Source organism: Neopelma chrysocephalum, unplaced genomic scaffold, assembly GCF_003984885.1.
Source record: "Neopelma chrysocephalum unplaced genomic scaffold, ASM398488v2 Primary Assembly neopelma1_44, whole genome shotgun sequence".
Classification (NCBI taxonomy): Eukaryota; Metazoa; Chordata; class Aves; order Passeriformes; family Pipridae; genus Neopelma; species Neopelma chrysocephalum.
The window spans coordinates 22,582,686-22,599,608 of record NW_020897703.1 but is presented as its reverse complement, the minus strand read 5'-3'; the positions used below and the strand labels follow the sequence as shown (position 1 = coordinate 22,599,608).

The following is a 16,923-nucleotide window of genomic DNA, read 5'->3' as shown; positions in this document are numbered from 1 at the left end:
ACGTAAATTGCTGTAGTCCTTGGCCAGAAGTCATCAGCTAGGGAATGTTCCACTTTCAAGTTGTACAGCAGTGGCAGCAGAAACTGCACCCAAAGTTTACTGTGAATCCCATTTCTCTGCCACTTCAAATTAAGTGGCATTAGGTTGCAGTGAGTCTCTCCTGAGCTATCCTGCCTCAGAGACATCTCAGCTTCTCTGCTGCAGTTCATTCATCACAACCCTACAGGGAGAATGGATCTGGCACACTCAGAAGACTAAGGACCAGTTTTCCCATACAGCATTGCTTATTCTGTTATTTGAGCCACAAGACTGAAGAAAAGGGAAAGCAACTCTGTCATTTACACAGTTGATACAAGCTGTCTGATCTAATTAGATTGTGGAAAATTAACTGTGAATGAATCAAACTATGTCAGTTCAGTCCCGAAAAACATACATAACATTTCCAGAAAACCAATGATGAGGGTCTCAGTCACCTCCTCTTCCTCTCCCTTCCCACAGTCTGCAATACAATCTTGTTACATATTTGATAGAAAGGTTAGTTCCAGACACTGAAAGTCAGTGGTTGGCTGATTTAAGAATTTGGGGATTAGATGTGCTTTTAGAATGCTGTAAAAATCAATAACAAACAAATATGAAGCTCATTTTTTCTTTTTATTATCAATAGTAATACAAATCAGTTGTATTAGCATGATAATGAAAAGTGACCAGTTTTACAGACATTAAAAATGTTTGTGCAAGTTAGAGACAAAGCTCTGAAGCTATGTAAGGAAGGAAAAAAATAAGAATTTACATCGTATAGTATAGCATACATAGTTTAGAGGCAGTTTTATTAAGTCTTGCAACCACAATCACTTCCTCTACGCTAAACCTCTCACTTGGTGCTAGAGATAACACCTTCCCCTCCCAAGAGGAACACCTGCCATTTCCATGAAGTGTGGAGATTACAGTGAAAATCAAAGCTTTTTTTGTTCCTCTTCCCTCCTTCTCCCAACTATAAAGTCAACAGGAGGTGAACATTGCAACATATGCTTATAGCAATTAAGGAAAGCTTCTGTCTACATAAGCTCTGAGTTGAACTGATAAACAGTATCCTCTTTTTGAGCAAGAACTGGTAGACCTGTTAGGCCCAAATACTGGGTTAATGCTTTGGAAAACTTTCAAAAAAGATCCGAGTGAGCTTTTAGTTAGACGCATTTCCCCCCTACACACCTCTTACTACATTCCAGATTGCAGCTTTGTACCTTAGACCTAAAGTATTCTTAAGCATTATACTTCAGCCAGATAAGATTCAACTGGAACTTCAGATGGTTATAAACATGTTACTTAAGTTTAATGCCCAGTAAATGTATGCACACATCTTTCTCTTCATCAAGCCAAGCGTTCACCTAGAAATTGCAGCAACGGTGTATTAGTCTGTATAGAACACATGGCACACTTCATGCTGCATCTGCACTCCCACCTGGAGAGATGCTCCTCTAGAAAAAAGAAGAGTCAAATCTGCCATTGCAATCCTGGAGTTTAATCTGCTTTTTTCATATGATGACTTAGCCCTTATCTCAGACAGGGGGCTTGTCTCAGATGTTTGCTCTGCTCAAACAAGAAGGAAAACTGGAGCACTTGAATATCCACAGCTAAGCCACATACGGAAGATTGCACATAGCAGTAAACAGTTCCCTGACTTTATGTTAAGCCATTATGCAAGAATAATACTTGAATGCTTAAGTGCAAGTGCATAGTCAAGTCTTGCATGACCTCCAGCTTCAAATATCCAGTTACTTGCCTACAGCCATGCTCCAGAATGATTTAAGAGCACAGAATACCAACGAAGAGAAGTCTTGGTCTTTAACTACCCAACATGCAAAAGGTTGCTAGAATCTTCAATACAGCCTACAGTTGCCTCAGCTACACATCATGGCTAGCAGGCAGCCACACACACCCCCTCTTGTCAAAGTCATCCTTATTTGAGGTACCTGATCTGCAGTTATTAATTTCGATTAGAAGTGAAAGCTCCACTTAATCTGCTCACAGGAATCCCATTTTATCTCTGTGCCATTTTATATTCACTCCGCTCAACCCATCTGATGCTGATGTCCATCGATGTCCAGTGAAGCACACCTGGAAGCCATTCAAGGACCCTGAAGTCATATTGTCCCTATTTAGAAGGGCATACATTCAGGCACTTCCACTATAGGAGGTGGAGGCAACAGGATTCCAGACCAGGGGACCCTTCCTGGTCCAAGTCAGAATGCTTGTTGCCCACTGTTACAAAGTAGGCAAGGTAGCTGCCTCGTTTATCCTGTTTTCAGCTGTAACTGGAAAGTTAAACTGAAGTTTGTCACAAGTACAGAAGAGGAATACTGAAAAGCTGCTTTACTTAGTCTCCAGGCCTGGTTTTTCTGGAGCAGGTGACAAGCACAGAACACCGAAAAGATGCAGCACCAAGCCATGAAGCAGCAAGCATCTTTTCCCAAGTCCATCTCAGTGGTGTAGCTTTATCAGTTGGAACAAAAAAAAAGAAAAATAACCTGAGTGAGAACAGCACATGGACTTTAAGAACACCAGTGGGAGACTTGCTGTTCTGAGAAGAAATTCATCTGTCCTATCAAATACTGTCAGGTACTTTAAGACTAAAGAGATCAAAGGTCAAGGCATGCAAGTCTCTTGAGCCAACACAGCTGAGCTGCTCATTGTGAGCTTTGCTGAGTTCATTATTCATACAGCAAGGACAGTTTATTCAGTTTTGTTAAGACACGTTTTCCAATCCGCCTCAGAGGGGCTTGACCCAGATAAACTTGTAATATTAACTCAACTGTTGTTTATCCTTTAGGTTAATGAAGGACTTAACCTTTAAGTCTCAACTAAAACCAAACCTAAGTGAGTTGCCTTCCTCCAGAAGAAGACATTCATTTGCTGTATGCACAACATGCACTCAAAATGGACTTTTGTCCATGGAAGTTCAAGAGGAAACTTTGTTAAAGTGTTACAGCTCCCAGTTTCCTATGAGGTGATACAGCTCAAGTACAAGTTCTGCAACCCAGCAGGTTTCCAGCTTTTGCATCAGAACAGTATTGTCAAGTTGGCAATTAATTACACTGCTCAAAGAGAAGCATTTCCAGAATTGGTTAACCATTCTTTCTGCCCATACAAGATAACAGTAACAGAGAAGGAATTTAATTTGACAAGAATGAAGATTACAGCACCTTTTATTTAGTACAGTTTCCCCAATCCAATGAGTTGCCTGACAAGTTGAACTAGTTACGGAAGACAATGAGTTTGTGATAAGTCCCTGTGAAACCTCAGGCCAACAGAGGTTCTGATATCTACCACATCTTACTTTTTTCAAAGTTCAGAGATGGAATGCACAAAAGCAATCTAGTACATGTTAAAAATATTTTTCAACCTCAAATTACAACAAAAGTACTGAACAGTATTCACTACTCCTTCATTTCAGGAAGAAACACCATTTGTTAATTTAGTGCTCCAGAATGCTTCATTGAGCAACTTAGATTACTTTCACCAAGCAACTGTGTTTTGAGAATCCAGTTACAAGCAAGATACAGTCTCTACTCAAAGTCTCTCCACTCCTTCAAAGCAGAAGACAGCCACAATTCAGTGAGAGACTCTGCAATCAGAAGACTTACTTTTACATGGTGACAGAAGTGTTTTTTGGCAACTGCACTTAATTTAAACTGCATCAGAAAGCTCCGCTCAGTCAGCTGACAACAGGACCTACTAAGTACTGACTTTTCCATTTCTAGACTGTTTTTGATGAACAATATGTGACCACCATTGCATAACTGACAGCAAAACTCACCACGTGCTAGGTTGCTGTGCATCAGAAACACTACACATAAAATTAACAGTGAGTAATAGATGTGGCAGCTGTTTAACTTCATTTGCTTTTTGACACCATACAACTCACTAGCCAGCTAATCATTGAGAGGTAGCATGTATGCCTCACCTATTTCAAGACATGATTGTGTGATGGGACCCATCCTTACTCAACATTGTTATCTTCAGCAAGACAAGAGACAGATGCAGATGTTCTCACTTTCCAACATTATCATCACAAGTGTTCCAATATAAACAAAACTGAATAAATCAACACTGATTTCCACTATTCCAGTACCAGGGAGGGGAAGGATGAGAGATGTAGAGCGTAATTGACTCGAGACACAATACATGAAAGAAACCAAGGACAGCATTTCAAGGAGATGGTGACATTATTCCTTTTGAAGAAAGGCTTACAGTCATTCTCTCACCCCATACCACTAATTTAAGGATGAGAAGACAGACCAGCAGGGAGTGCATATAGCCAGTATTTAAATATCAATTTTTGCATTGCCTAAATAAGTCTGAATTGAGTCCATAGGCTTGATTCATGAATGCTGTATTGACTAAACAGAACACAGGAGAAAGTTTATTTTGAGTTGACTGTCAACTGTCAGTTGCTATTTCTTACATGGAGTGTGGGGAGGAAGTCAGCAGATTTCAGTGTAAGAAATACCAGTGACAACAGAAGATGGAGACTCAAACCCTTTACCAGGTGTCATATCTAGCCTTTCTGCAGTTTGCACCACCAAGGAGGGCAGCAACAGCGGGAAAGAGTGTTTGAACCTGAACAGCTGTGCTTGTTAAGGCCAGTAGAGGTTCAAGAGAAACACAGTCAGAGAAACATTAGAAGGAAGTTAATACAAAAGTACATTGTGTAACCAAGCAGAAGGACTCTAGTTCTGAAACTGTTTCTAGTTTTGAAAGACACTGGGAAGAAGGAGCCCATTTCAGTTTAAGTAGGCAAAGGTTTTGTTGGATACCAGAAATGGTTTCAAAGTTCTGTTTTCACATTTTGAAGGTGTGATATGCAAAGCAAAAGATAAGGGAGTCAATACAGACTTCCTTTCATGAACCAGCCCTATATCCTTAGTGGTATATTATCCATGCCACCTGTAGATAGATATTTACAGTTCCCAAGCATCACAGTAAGCAACATCTTTCTTTAAAGCTTTTCTTGTTCTTGCCACTTTTCTTGCCATTCTTGTCTTTGTTTTCTGACATTTTCTTTGCTCTTATTTCTCTCATTAAGTCAAAGAATACCTAGGAAGGAAAAATAAAGAAAGATTAAACAAGATCAGCTACCAGAAAGCAGATAAAAACTACTGTATTCAGCAGCAAATAAAGATCCAGCACCACACTGTACCCAATACAGCTGAAATGAGTCTAGACACAGATCCCAGTGACAAACTCAACATCAGAATTATGTAGTATGTCAAGCAGGAGAAAAAAATTTGCACAATCTTACCGGGCTATCAAGAAAATTCAATAGGCCTGTTTTAAGAGCTTTTTATGGAATATCATTCTTGCACAAAAGTAGCATTCACAGCTCATAAGAACATTTGTCTATGCCTAGCAAAAATTTACAGGAAAATCACTCTTGGTAACTATGTAAAGCATTTAGTCCAGTCCCTTCCACGTAGTTACACATGCACTCTGCTTCATAGTATTCTGCTTGGTTTATAATTACAAAGCCACAGCAGTGAAGTGACAGTGTCAGGCACAAAACATTTTCAGACTATGTTAGAAGAAAGATTTAGAGAAAGTCATGCTTTCTCTCCATGTTTCACTGTTGTTTTCTCCAAAATTCTAGCTGATTTCAGCCCTGTATGTCTGACATCTAGGTACATACCACTTGAGGTACAACAGTTGTTTCGCTGTAGAGTTATTGAGGAAAATGATTCTTAGGATTAGAGAACAAGAGTTTAGTGTCACTCTATAGAATTAGGGTGCTTTGTTTTGTTTTTTTTTTTTTTTCAAATGGGGAACTTTCAAGTCTTTGATACTTGGAAACAACACCATGCTACTGATCAGAAATAGATCAGTTTATCTTTCAAAACCCTCAAGTTTTTTTTATTCTGTCATTGTATCAATGCACAATCCTCACAAAGACCAATAACTTGTCTTACTATACACAAAGCTGCTCATATAGAGGATAACCAGTATGTCACACAAGCTAGGTAGTGAAGACCTATTACAGCAAGTCTAGATCACCCTGCTAGTACATTGCAGACACACAGCTCCATTGCTGTTAATTCCAACTGAACAGAGAGTTTAAGCATAAAACAGGCTTGCCACTTGCTAGTAATATGAGATAGACTTGCTTTTGCCTGTGAGCTAAGTATTCATGTTTTACTACATCACTCAGTTTATGCAACTGACTGTGACTTTCTAGTAACATTCTGCAAGTCAAAATGGTTCTTCACCAAACTGAAATTTTGCCGCATCCTTTATAACCAAAAGGTCTCAATTCAAGAGTTTCATATACATAGTTTTAATGAGAGAAGGAGTTCCTATTAGTAACTTATGCACCAACAGCATTTCCATCAGTGAACTAATATAGACTAGAAGAACAGGGAGCTGTTTAGGAGAACTTAAGAGTACAGCTAGCTGTAAGAGTTTTTTATCCAAAGAGAAAACTGCTTAAAATTTGTAATTTTTAAACAAATGCATATTAGCAAGACACCTTTGGAGTCCTTAGGGTGCACAACAGTAATTTCAGATTATCTTCTGTGGATGGGTGAAGTAAAAAGGCAATCTTTTCTTCAAGAAGCCCTCACTACATACAAAATCAAGGGGATAACTGAAACTTATTTTTTCCCCCTATACTGGACAAATACTCTGTAGTTGTAAATCTTCTGTCCTCTGGAATAGCCCACCACCAGTGTTTATGCAAGAAACCAGCCACAGAATAATGGGAAAATATTAATCCTATATCAGCAAGAACAAGTTAAAACAGGACAGAGACACAGCAAGAAGAGTTCTCACAATTCAAAGTAGTCTTGGCAGAAAACAAGAATAAAGTCTTTAAGATTAACCACACTATACGCAGCTTTATAGGGAAGTGGGGACAATTTCTAAGTGTCCATAGCTTGTTATTTATTGGTGTTATAAATGGGACACAGCCTATAAACAAAATAACCATACTTCAGGGAATCTCAGAACTGTTTACCCCCTGTATTATTGAAAAGCTATTGGTTCAGGTACAAACAGCTAAAACAAGACAATAGCATTAACTTGTTCCAGATCTCAGGTTCCTCTAAGCTAGGGATTTGGTTAAGTGTACACATTCCAGTAAATTCATTGATTTTTTTTTTTATAAACTAGGCTTTCAGAAGTCAAACTGTGGATTTGCTCTTGTCCCAGCAAGAATCAGATATTAAACCAGAAGCAATGATCTAATTGAGCAGATGTCATTTGTCTTACCTTATCTACATTCGCTCTAGTTTTGGCAGAGGTTTCTACGTACTGCACCCCCCATTCCTCTGCCTTACTTCTGGCCTCTTCTACAGGCACTTGTCTGCGCTCCTCCAAGTCAGATTTGTTTCCCACTACCAGTAAAGGAATTTTATCCTCTTCAGCCTTCACACGCAGGATCTGTTCCCTAATGCATCAGGTATTCAAAATAAAAATATCTGTGTCAGTAGTAGCAACAAAACTCCCACACTTACCAGGAGTGGCTCAAGCGGTCTGCACATTACTAGTGTCTACAACACAGCATTTCCCAACAGTTGGACACACACTTTAAAATTATTCCAAGGTTAACATACTAATGCTATGGGCTTTACACTACTGAAAGCCTAACACTTCCAGGAAGGCAGTTTTACCATTTAGTTAGTGAGTAATCAGGCTCTAATAAAGAAGAACAGTGAGGCAGAAGAGCTACTGGCAACAGGAGTTCATATTTGAACGAGGAAAAGAGTATACAAATGCCATGTTTGCCAAGTTCCACCTTGGCATTCAGTCACCATATTCAATTCACAGTCTGCATCGCATCTCAGTATAGGTCTTGGCAACATAAAGTCTTTGCCAAGGCAATAGGTTGGGAACAGCCTAAGTAGCTAGCAGAGATCATTCCTAAAATGGGTACCTAAACTCTACACAGAGTGTTACTATGTAGTGCTGAAATAAAGTACTAGCAAACCTTCCTGCTTCAAAGACTGTAAGAAGATATTTGAACCATCAGCATTAATCTTACTATCCTCTGTCATGCTAAGAGGACCTATCAGCATCCAGGAAAGGAGATGGAGTGATGTTGCATACCAGTCTAAGTCTGTGCTATTACTGGAGTAAAACATAGGTTCAGACTTGACTGACACGTGCTGCTGTCCATCTAGGACACTGGGAAACTCTACCAGTCTGCGGCTATTTTTAGATGGCTTCATTTTGTTATGAACAAGAGCCAAACTAGGCATGAGCATGGTGCTACACCCTCCAACCCTGCTGAGTTACCATACTGCTTCAGATGCCTGCATTTTCCATCCACAAAATAACAATGTATGGAGAGTACATGAGACTCTAAAAGAGCGTTAATACTGGAGCAGACAATCTGCTATTCCATTCAACTGCACCTTCACAAATTTTCAGATTACAGAGGCACTGAAGGCAAGCACTGAATGCATTGCATCAGCAGAAGAACTGAGGTTTAAAAACAAGACCATAGTTTGTTCAGTATTCAATTTTTTCATAGTTTTAGAATTGTGGAAGTTAAAGGATCAATAACAGCAATCTGCAGTTTGGCCTGTGATGCTGATGACTCATACTACCCATTCCCCACTCCTTCCTGGGCCAAGGAGCTGGTTCTTGCATGTCAGCCTAGCTAAGTATTCTATTTAACTAATTTCACTATTTGGTTACTTCTGAACCATTGAAAAGTACGAGATTCTGCATCTCAAAGCTTTTAAGTCCTTCTTGCTCATCTTTAGGACTAGCATTGCTTTTCATTGTTCTGTTGTGCTGGAATCTTGAACTAATACACAGTTAATCTAGTTACGGAAGTCTGACAAAAAAACCAAACTGCCAAGATAAACACTCCTTCTCTTTTTCATCCTAAGCCCTAAATCTTGGGTTTAACCTTATATTTCACTTAGGCACACAAGCCAAAACCCAAGCTGGGTGCTTCCAAGTGTCTCATTTTCTTTCTCTTCTTTTTAGTGTTATCTGACCTTTTCCTCCATCTTATGCTAGGAAGAGTCCTAGTATTCAGTTTTACAGTCCTACAACAGTTCAACTCTTGGCTTCTTTCAGTGCACCAGTTAGAGCAAACTGAGCAGAACTGCTTTGCTTGTGTGCCCCATGACTGTCAGCCTTCTGAAGCTGAGCAAAGTCACAGAAGCATTATGTGACGAAGGAACACTATTTTTATACCTCTTAAAAGATTTTGTGGTCTTCTAGTGTTGTTAGAACAGTGTAATATGCTAAGAATCTGGACCAAAGTCCTGGAGTGCAAGGGGAGATTTCCATCACTTTATAAAAAACCTAGATTTAGGTGTCTACCTTAGTTCCAGCACTTGCATTACCAATTGGTATCTGTTAACCTTGTAGCACTGAAGCAAAAGGAACATAAGGCAGACTGACAGAGAGCTTTTTTTCTGGCAAACTAAGAAACTCAACACTTTCCCTGTGTTTTGGGAAGTTTTCCTTCAGGTTATACAGCTGTCCTAGGTAATCTCCAGATTACCTTCTACAGTGAGGCAACAGGTATTAACAAATAACAGTTAGAACACTTGCCCTGAAGAACCTGGCTACATGAATTCTAAACCAGAACAATGATTTAAAACCTTTTTTTTAACCCACACTACACAAGTAGTTTCTGTGCTCAATCTAGTGTCAATTTTTACATTAGAACTGCTAATCCCAGGAACAAAAATGGAAATGCCTACTACTACCGTGTGTCTTTCTAGGAATACGTCTGCCTACAATAGCACATCTTGGCTGCCAACCCTTGTTTGGCACCAATCCATACCTGAGAGTGGAGGCTAATCCTTCCTTTCCTTAGAGCACCTGCTTCTAACAGTAAGCAATACAGTGTCTGAAACCTGGCCAAAAGACAGACTTAATTCCAGAAGTACTGCTCTAAGATAATTAAACTTCACATCCATGAAGACTGAAAATTGGCTTGAATATGCCTGTTTTAGGAGTCCAAGAATCTGTTACTTGCCTGAAGTTGCTGCTGGCAGAATGTAGTCATAAGTTGTAGGCATGAAGACAACTAGAGCCAGAGGCTGAATGCTGTGGTTTAGGTTACCAGTTACTGAGAGTCAAATGGTCAGGTGTCACTTTTATTGACCAAACGGTAACAGACAAAGGATAAAGAGCTGAAGCTTTTAAGCAGAGTTGTCAGAGCAACAGAGGAACCAGATATTTTCCCCTGCCTGGGAGAGAAACTACTTACCGAAACTCTGCTGTTGCTGTGAAGGATTCATGCTCTGTTATTGAAAAGACTAGAAGAAACCCTTCCCCGCTGCGGAAATAGTTATCTCTGATAGCTGCATAATCCTCCTGTCCTGCTGTGTCCAGAATGTCTATCTGAACTTCTTCACCATCCAGAACTACTTTCTTTCTGTAGCTGTCAGCCTTGGTAGGTTCATAGTCTTCTACAAACTGAGGGTGACAAGAAAAGGATTAGTGTTTAGAATTACTGTCAAACAGTCTCCATATTTGTCCATATCCCTTCTTTCAATTCAGTGACACTTAAATTCCCCAAAACCTTCTCATAATTCAGCCAGATACTAAGTTCCACCACTTTTTTCTTTTTTTAGTTTTACTATGAAAAGCAAATTATTTAAGCACTTAATACATCAAAGAGCCAGTTTGCCAAGTCAAGAGAAACTTGCTACACAAAACACTTCAGCAACTTTGGTACAATTTAAGAACAGAGATGCAGTATAAGTTACCAGCAACCTGCTGGCATTATCTAGATCTCACACTTAGAGAAAATGCATCTGAATGTACTTCAGGTACAGGTATCTGAAGCTTTAACAGGTGTAGATGAGAGCATCCAGCTGCTGAACATGAAAACCTGCTCCACAATTGCAGAAGGCACTTACTTTAGTCCACTCAATTGATCACTCTTACAAAGCCACTGCCAGTTCAGCTTGTAGTTCTGTGCTGACAGCACACATCCAACATGGGCTCTTTGGCTCTCCACCTCCTTTCTCTCAGCCTCAGAGTATAAGAGGCTGTACCACGAGCCCAATTAAGCTGGCTGGCCTTCATTAATAACTACATCATCAGATACTCATATGGCTATACTATATGTGAACACCTATAGATAAATGCTAACTTTTGGATTACAGGATCATGTATTACTTCACATACTAGTCTGGACTGTCTAATCTAGCTTCTTGTATACCAGTATGGTAGAATTCATGCTATGAACATGCCTACGTCATCACCTGGCTCAGAATGAGCTACAATGTTTACTTCTGATTTCAGCCTTAACTGACCTAAAAGTAACAGCAACAAAATTAAAGTTCAACTCCAACTGGTAACAGCTTCTGCACATGCAGACAAGAACCCGCACATTATGCATGGCTTCTGTAGACTGCTCCTTCATTAATAAGCAAAAATTTTGTCACCTTTAGCCAAAGATTTTCCCAGAGGGCACACTTCCTACATTCCTACCTTCTGCTCCTGCCAGTCAGGTCATCAAGTCTTTTGCTAATTACATTTAGTTCCCCTTTCCCACCAAAAAAATTTAGTAAACTGTATGAATTTGTGCTTTATTGAAGCTGAACCAAAGTTACTTACCTCATCATACATAAATTGAAGTGTGAGTGCAGATTTGCCCACACCTCCACTGCCAACCATGATCACTTTATGGAGGGCCAAGGAACTCTGGTTCTTGCTCTTGCTGGCAGCCATTGTCCTGCTTGCCACAGATCAAGTGTCAGGCAACCAGTTAGATCTGCAGACAGAAGAAACACAGTCACCATCTGTGACATTGGTGACATCATGGTAACATGCTGGTAAAGTGTCTCACCAGTGCTGAAAGACCAGATTAAAACTCTGCCCAGCAAGTTTGAAGAATGGGCCACTTCAATGCACTAGCAAGCAAAACATGTCTAAAGTATGAGTAGGACAAGGTATTAGAACAAAAACCTTCTATTTGTGACAACAGTACTACTAATAAAAGTGCCAAAGGTTTCTAACAAGCCATTCTTATTCGTAAGCCCATCCTACAAGACTACTGTCTAGAGCAGTTTCCAAGGAAAACCCTACTTTCTCAAACAACATGAAATTAAGCGGTTTTTATTGTTCTTGTTTTAAGGTTTTACACCTTTCCAAAATATTTCTTTAATGTTGACACAGCTATACCTTAGATCTGCTTATAGGTAGAAATCTGGCTTTTGATCTCCTCCCTACGTAGGCTCAGAAAAAAGCAGAGATACACAGTAAATTGGCAGTAACAAGTTGCAGAAAGTCTTATGACATGGCATTAGCATTTATTTTACACTCTTCCTGGCTTTTGATGCTGCAAATCTAATTTGCTTTGGGGGAAAAAAAAAATCCTGCTTTACTGCAAGAAAGTCTCAGTTCCTATTCTTCTCCTAATATTGCAAAGCCATGAAGGAGTAAGCTTCAATAAACAAGCCCTAGCTAACGAGTCTTTGTTTGTGTGTTATGCAAGCCTAGTAATTAAGTGCTGGAGACTTCTTAAAAATAATACTGCTTTTTTGTTTGTTTGTTTCTTTTTTAAGAGTAGCTGGACACAGTAGTTGTACCAGAAGCTCAAGCAGTAGCTGCCACACTGGTTAGCACAGAGCAGCATCTCTAAGGACAGCACATTGAGGACAAAAGCAGAAGTAACTGATACAAAAAGATGTGACACTAGTCAGGATTTCCACATAGAAAAGAACCCCCAATATGAGTATTTCAGACACACTACGGTATAATGGAAATGCTTATAAGATATAAGGGGTAGTGGCCTTTCTGTCCTCGGAGCACAACAAAGGACCCCAGCTGTTCATATCCTGGTGGAGCGTTGCAAAGAGACCAGCAGACTGTTCAGAAAACACTGCTGTAACAAGTGGTTATATCAGCCTTGATTTACAGCAGCACACTTTAATCCAGAAGCACAGAAGCAATGGGCCTACCAGAAGTCTCAATTTTGCCTGGACACAGTTACTCCAGAAAGACACTGGAACTGCCACACCAACACCATCAAGTTCTACTGTATGGAAATACAAGGCCTACAGTAGAAGTTATTGAGTACTTCATTGAAAAAAACTTCACGGCAATCAGCTGCCCTAAACAAAATTAACCAGAGACTAAGGGATCATCAGCTACAAACACACCATAAAACTATTTAGCCAGGAAAGGGACCTTTGGATGCTGTCCAGTCCGAACTTCCCCCTTAAAGCAGTTTGCTCCAAGCAACCAAGTTCATGTGCCCTGTGTTTTGAGCATGACAATTGCATGGCCAGCCTGGACAATCTCCCCTGATGGCGATGATTTATTCCCCCCTTGTCATGACTTGATGTTCTGAAAAGCAACAAATCAAACTAAGTTCTCATTGACTACTGCATACAAGAATAAACATGCCAACAATCAAGAATTGCCCTCAGGACAGCATTTTCAAACATCTGAGCAGCAGTATTTTTCCATGCAGAGCTTTTTACTCACACCTGTTTGCTACACACATTTAGTACAGTAATGCAAATTAATCATCTTTAAAGGTTCATTCAGCGATAAACATTGGTAAGTGAAGACAGATATTTTCCCCTGGTAATCTTCTCTATTTTGTTATACATCAGCTCCCTCATTCAGGACACTCCTTAGTACAGAAATGGGGTGTGACAACTCCTACTTCTCCATAGGTATTCCCCGTACTGCGCAAAAACACATTTGTTGGGGACAGTGAATTCAGCCTTTGTACAGAGATTCTAAATCAGAAGAAGATTGCAAGATTGGTTTTTAATTCTTAGTCACCAGAGAGGAAAAGAACAGAGCTCCCTGCCAGGGGAATGAGGAAAAACTGGGAGAAAACACAACAGGCAGCATCTGAACTCCAGAAGTTGTTGAAAGGCTTGCTTTGCCTATGGTCCACATGGTAAACTAGAATTTAGCTTGCTTGCACATACATACTCAGGGCATAAGAGCTACAGATTGACCACACAATGAGATAGTTTGGGGACTTTCTGTGTTCCCAAAATAACACAGCTTGCTCTTGGTAAGTTGTAGAGAATTCTGTTTCATCCTAGTTCAAGAGCAGTCTGTCCTGACAGTAGTAGATAAGCTGCTTTCTGGAGGAGCCAAGTGACCCTTAGCTCCTTTTCAGTGTAATTGTGACGGGTTTCAACCTGTGAGCGTTCCTCTAACAAGAACCCTATTATTATTGTAACTGTTGTGTTACCTAACACAAAGCTTTCAAGTTAAACATTTTTTGTCATCACAAACTTAGGAATATATAATATGCAGCAGAACTAAGTCCACTGTGCTATGCAAGGGCAATAAAGAGACTATTTACTAACAGGCAAGAGAGAAGATAGCAAATTTCTCCCTCCTGTCAATAAAATACCACATCTTTATCTGGTCATAATAAAAGAATAGCTGCCTTTTAGGTAAAATACTGACAAACTTGATTCAGTACAAGATCATCATAGAGTTAAGTGAATATTTAAATGCTTCCTTTGCCATCCTGCCTCAACTGGCCAGTAGCAACTGCAAGGTCTGTCTTACAGTCTTACTTGGCTTCTAATCAAAGTATACTATTAAACAAAACCCATCCAGTAGCATATAAATTTACAGTTCAATTGCATCTAAAGCTCTTAATGACCAAGGTACTTGATCTTCCCTGCAGAGCTGTTACAAGTGCCACTTGAATCTTTCAGAGCATCAGGACTGCATGAACCCTCTGAATGCAGGAGTACACTCATAACACAGCCCCGATGTTGTACACACTCAGTGAGTCCCAGAAGCTTCACACAAAGCGTCTCTTCTTTGGTGGCACCAGAGGGAGCGTGGCCCCCTCCAACCCCAGCGCACCCAGGCAGTACAGAGGACAAGGCAAGGCTGGAGCAGTGTGACACAGGATTGATACAGGCAGTGTCAGTGCAGAAGTATCAGTGCTTACAGAACAACAGGCTGAAAGCACATCACTGGTTCAGAAAGGGGCACGGTGAGATTTTAACAGGAATACTCTAATAGAACAAGAGAATGCATCGGAGCCAACTGTTTGTTTACTTGTATTTCCACCTCCGCAGCCCAAGAAACAGTTTACACACCATGGTTCAAAGCTCACATCTAACAGTTCCCTGAGGTTAAAAAAAAATAATCTGTTAACACAAGTGGAAGCTCTTTCCTCAGCCACCTCTGAGTAAGGAGGGATGAATTTTCTTCCTATTCTACAGATTAAATATCCTTGAGGCAATCAAGACACTGACAATAACTCATCTGTTCACAGAAAAGCAAGTCTTGGGAAATCCAACCACCAAAAATGCAGCAGTGTCTAGAAGAATCTGTGATGGTTGCTGCTGCTTTAAAACATTACTCAATTACCTTCAGTTTAAGGCAATGTAAATTTAAGGCAAAGAGTCTTAATACACCTGCTGAAGAGCTCACTCTGAATAAATGTCCAGACAAGACACCTAATGCTGTGGTAAGTATCCCTCCTCTCCCACATTGCTTTTTACTTGTTGTTTGGGTACAGTTTATTTCCAGCAAGCTTTACCCTCCTCTGACAGGAAGCCAAGCAATCCAGTCTATGGCAGTAAGTCAATCTATTTAATTTCCATCTGTCATTTTACCCTCAAGTTTAATGACACCATGTTGAACTTCATAAGCTAATTGTCATAAGCTCTAAAAAATCAACAAAAAAAAGGCCCTGACCTTCTGAAAGGTTGGGGTTTTTTTTGGAGGAGGGGAAGGGAAGGGAGCAGAGGGTAGGTGGTTTCTTCTGGTTACGGTTCATCCTGCTTTGAAATAAAGTGCTAGACAGACACCATGTCAGAGAATAAACTTTTTCAGGCAGTCTTTCATCTTTAAGAAATCAGAAGTAATTACCTGCTTCATCTGTTTTAGACGATAAGGATTAAGCCATTGACTTGATAACTCTACATTTATTTTATAATAGGTAACACAAAGCCCTATGCACAATAGGAGCTTTGTGATGCTAGTGAAAGATGCTCTTCAGACCAAGAAAGGAAGGTTACACCAGCCACAGGCTGCCCACATGAAGCAGACCAGGATCTACAAATCAAACCACAGGAGTTACTAATCAGCTGTTTTGATTTAGACTTCTGAAGATCTGTTCTTGGCCACAGGACTAATCAAACCATGCCATCTCCAATGTAAGATATCTAACCCCAAGCTCAGCAATTATTTCAGCCTTCCCTTGTCTTATCTGTTCAGATCATAACTTCTCCAGGTTAACTAAGGCCCCCTGCACAATGTTGTGTCATTCTTGGCTGGTCCCTCGAAACTGAGCACTTCAAGGCAATTGTTTATAAACATCTTAATAAACTCCTTTCAAACTGCTTTTTCTCCACCCTCTCCTCAACATAAACAGTTAAACTGCTCAGAACACAGTTTACAAACAGGACTGGTTTACCTAACACCAAGACTCAAAGGCTATAACTGAATAACTCCACAGATTTCAAAACAGACCACGCTTTTACATCCCTTTTTGCTTCACGTGCATTAAGACTCCACAGTTATACATCACTTAAAGGAAAAAGTACTTGTCACTTCACAAGAAAGGAGCCCATTCTGCAACAGCCCATGCAAATACATAGGAAAAAAACATGAGAAGATTCACTAAGGCTATGTGTTTTCAAATAAATATTCTGTTACTAAATAAATAAAAAAATTCTAGACCCCTCCAAAGGCTTTAATTGGAATTGCTTCCAGTTCTTCCATTCAGTTTGAGATTTAAAACTGAAATAAAGCTCTAATCTCAAAATTGCTGAGATCAGCCCTTGTTCTCTTGCTGTGCAGCTGATATCTTTGGACATTTCTTTTCATTGCTATCCTGCCACTGAAAGCAGCCATTCTTTGGATTTTAAAACAGGATTCTAGAAACCCTTAGCCCAATAGCTTGACAGAGAAGCTTTGTTAAACCCTTCAGATACCTACTTTTAAAGGAAAATC

The 16,923-nt window shown here is 39.9% G+C and overlaps 1 protein-coding gene across 2 annotated transcripts in view; it reads right to left on the bottom strand.

The window, feature by feature from the left end:
- Positions 1 to 632: 632 nt before the first annotated feature.
- Positions 633 to 16,923, bottom strand: part of RALB (RAS like proto-oncogene B) — a 49,932-nt gene continuing 33,641 nt past the window's right edge. For both annotated transcript variants that reach the window (XM_027678942.1, XM_027678941.1), the window contains 4 exons: positions 11,584 to 11,740; positions 10,226 to 10,434; positions 7,258 to 7,435; positions 633 to 5,094 (listed from right to left, as the gene is read on the bottom strand). In XM_027678942.1, coding sequence (XP_027534743.1) covers positions 4,975 to 5,094; positions 7,258 to 7,435; positions 10,226 to 10,434; positions 11,584 to 11,697 — 621 coding nt within the window. In that variant the 5' untranslated portion in view covers positions 11,698 to 11,740 and the 3' untranslated portion in view covers positions 633 to 4,974. The remainder of the gene's footprint in view (positions 5,095 to 7,257; positions 7,436 to 10,225; positions 10,435 to 11,583; positions 11,741 to 16,923) is intronic.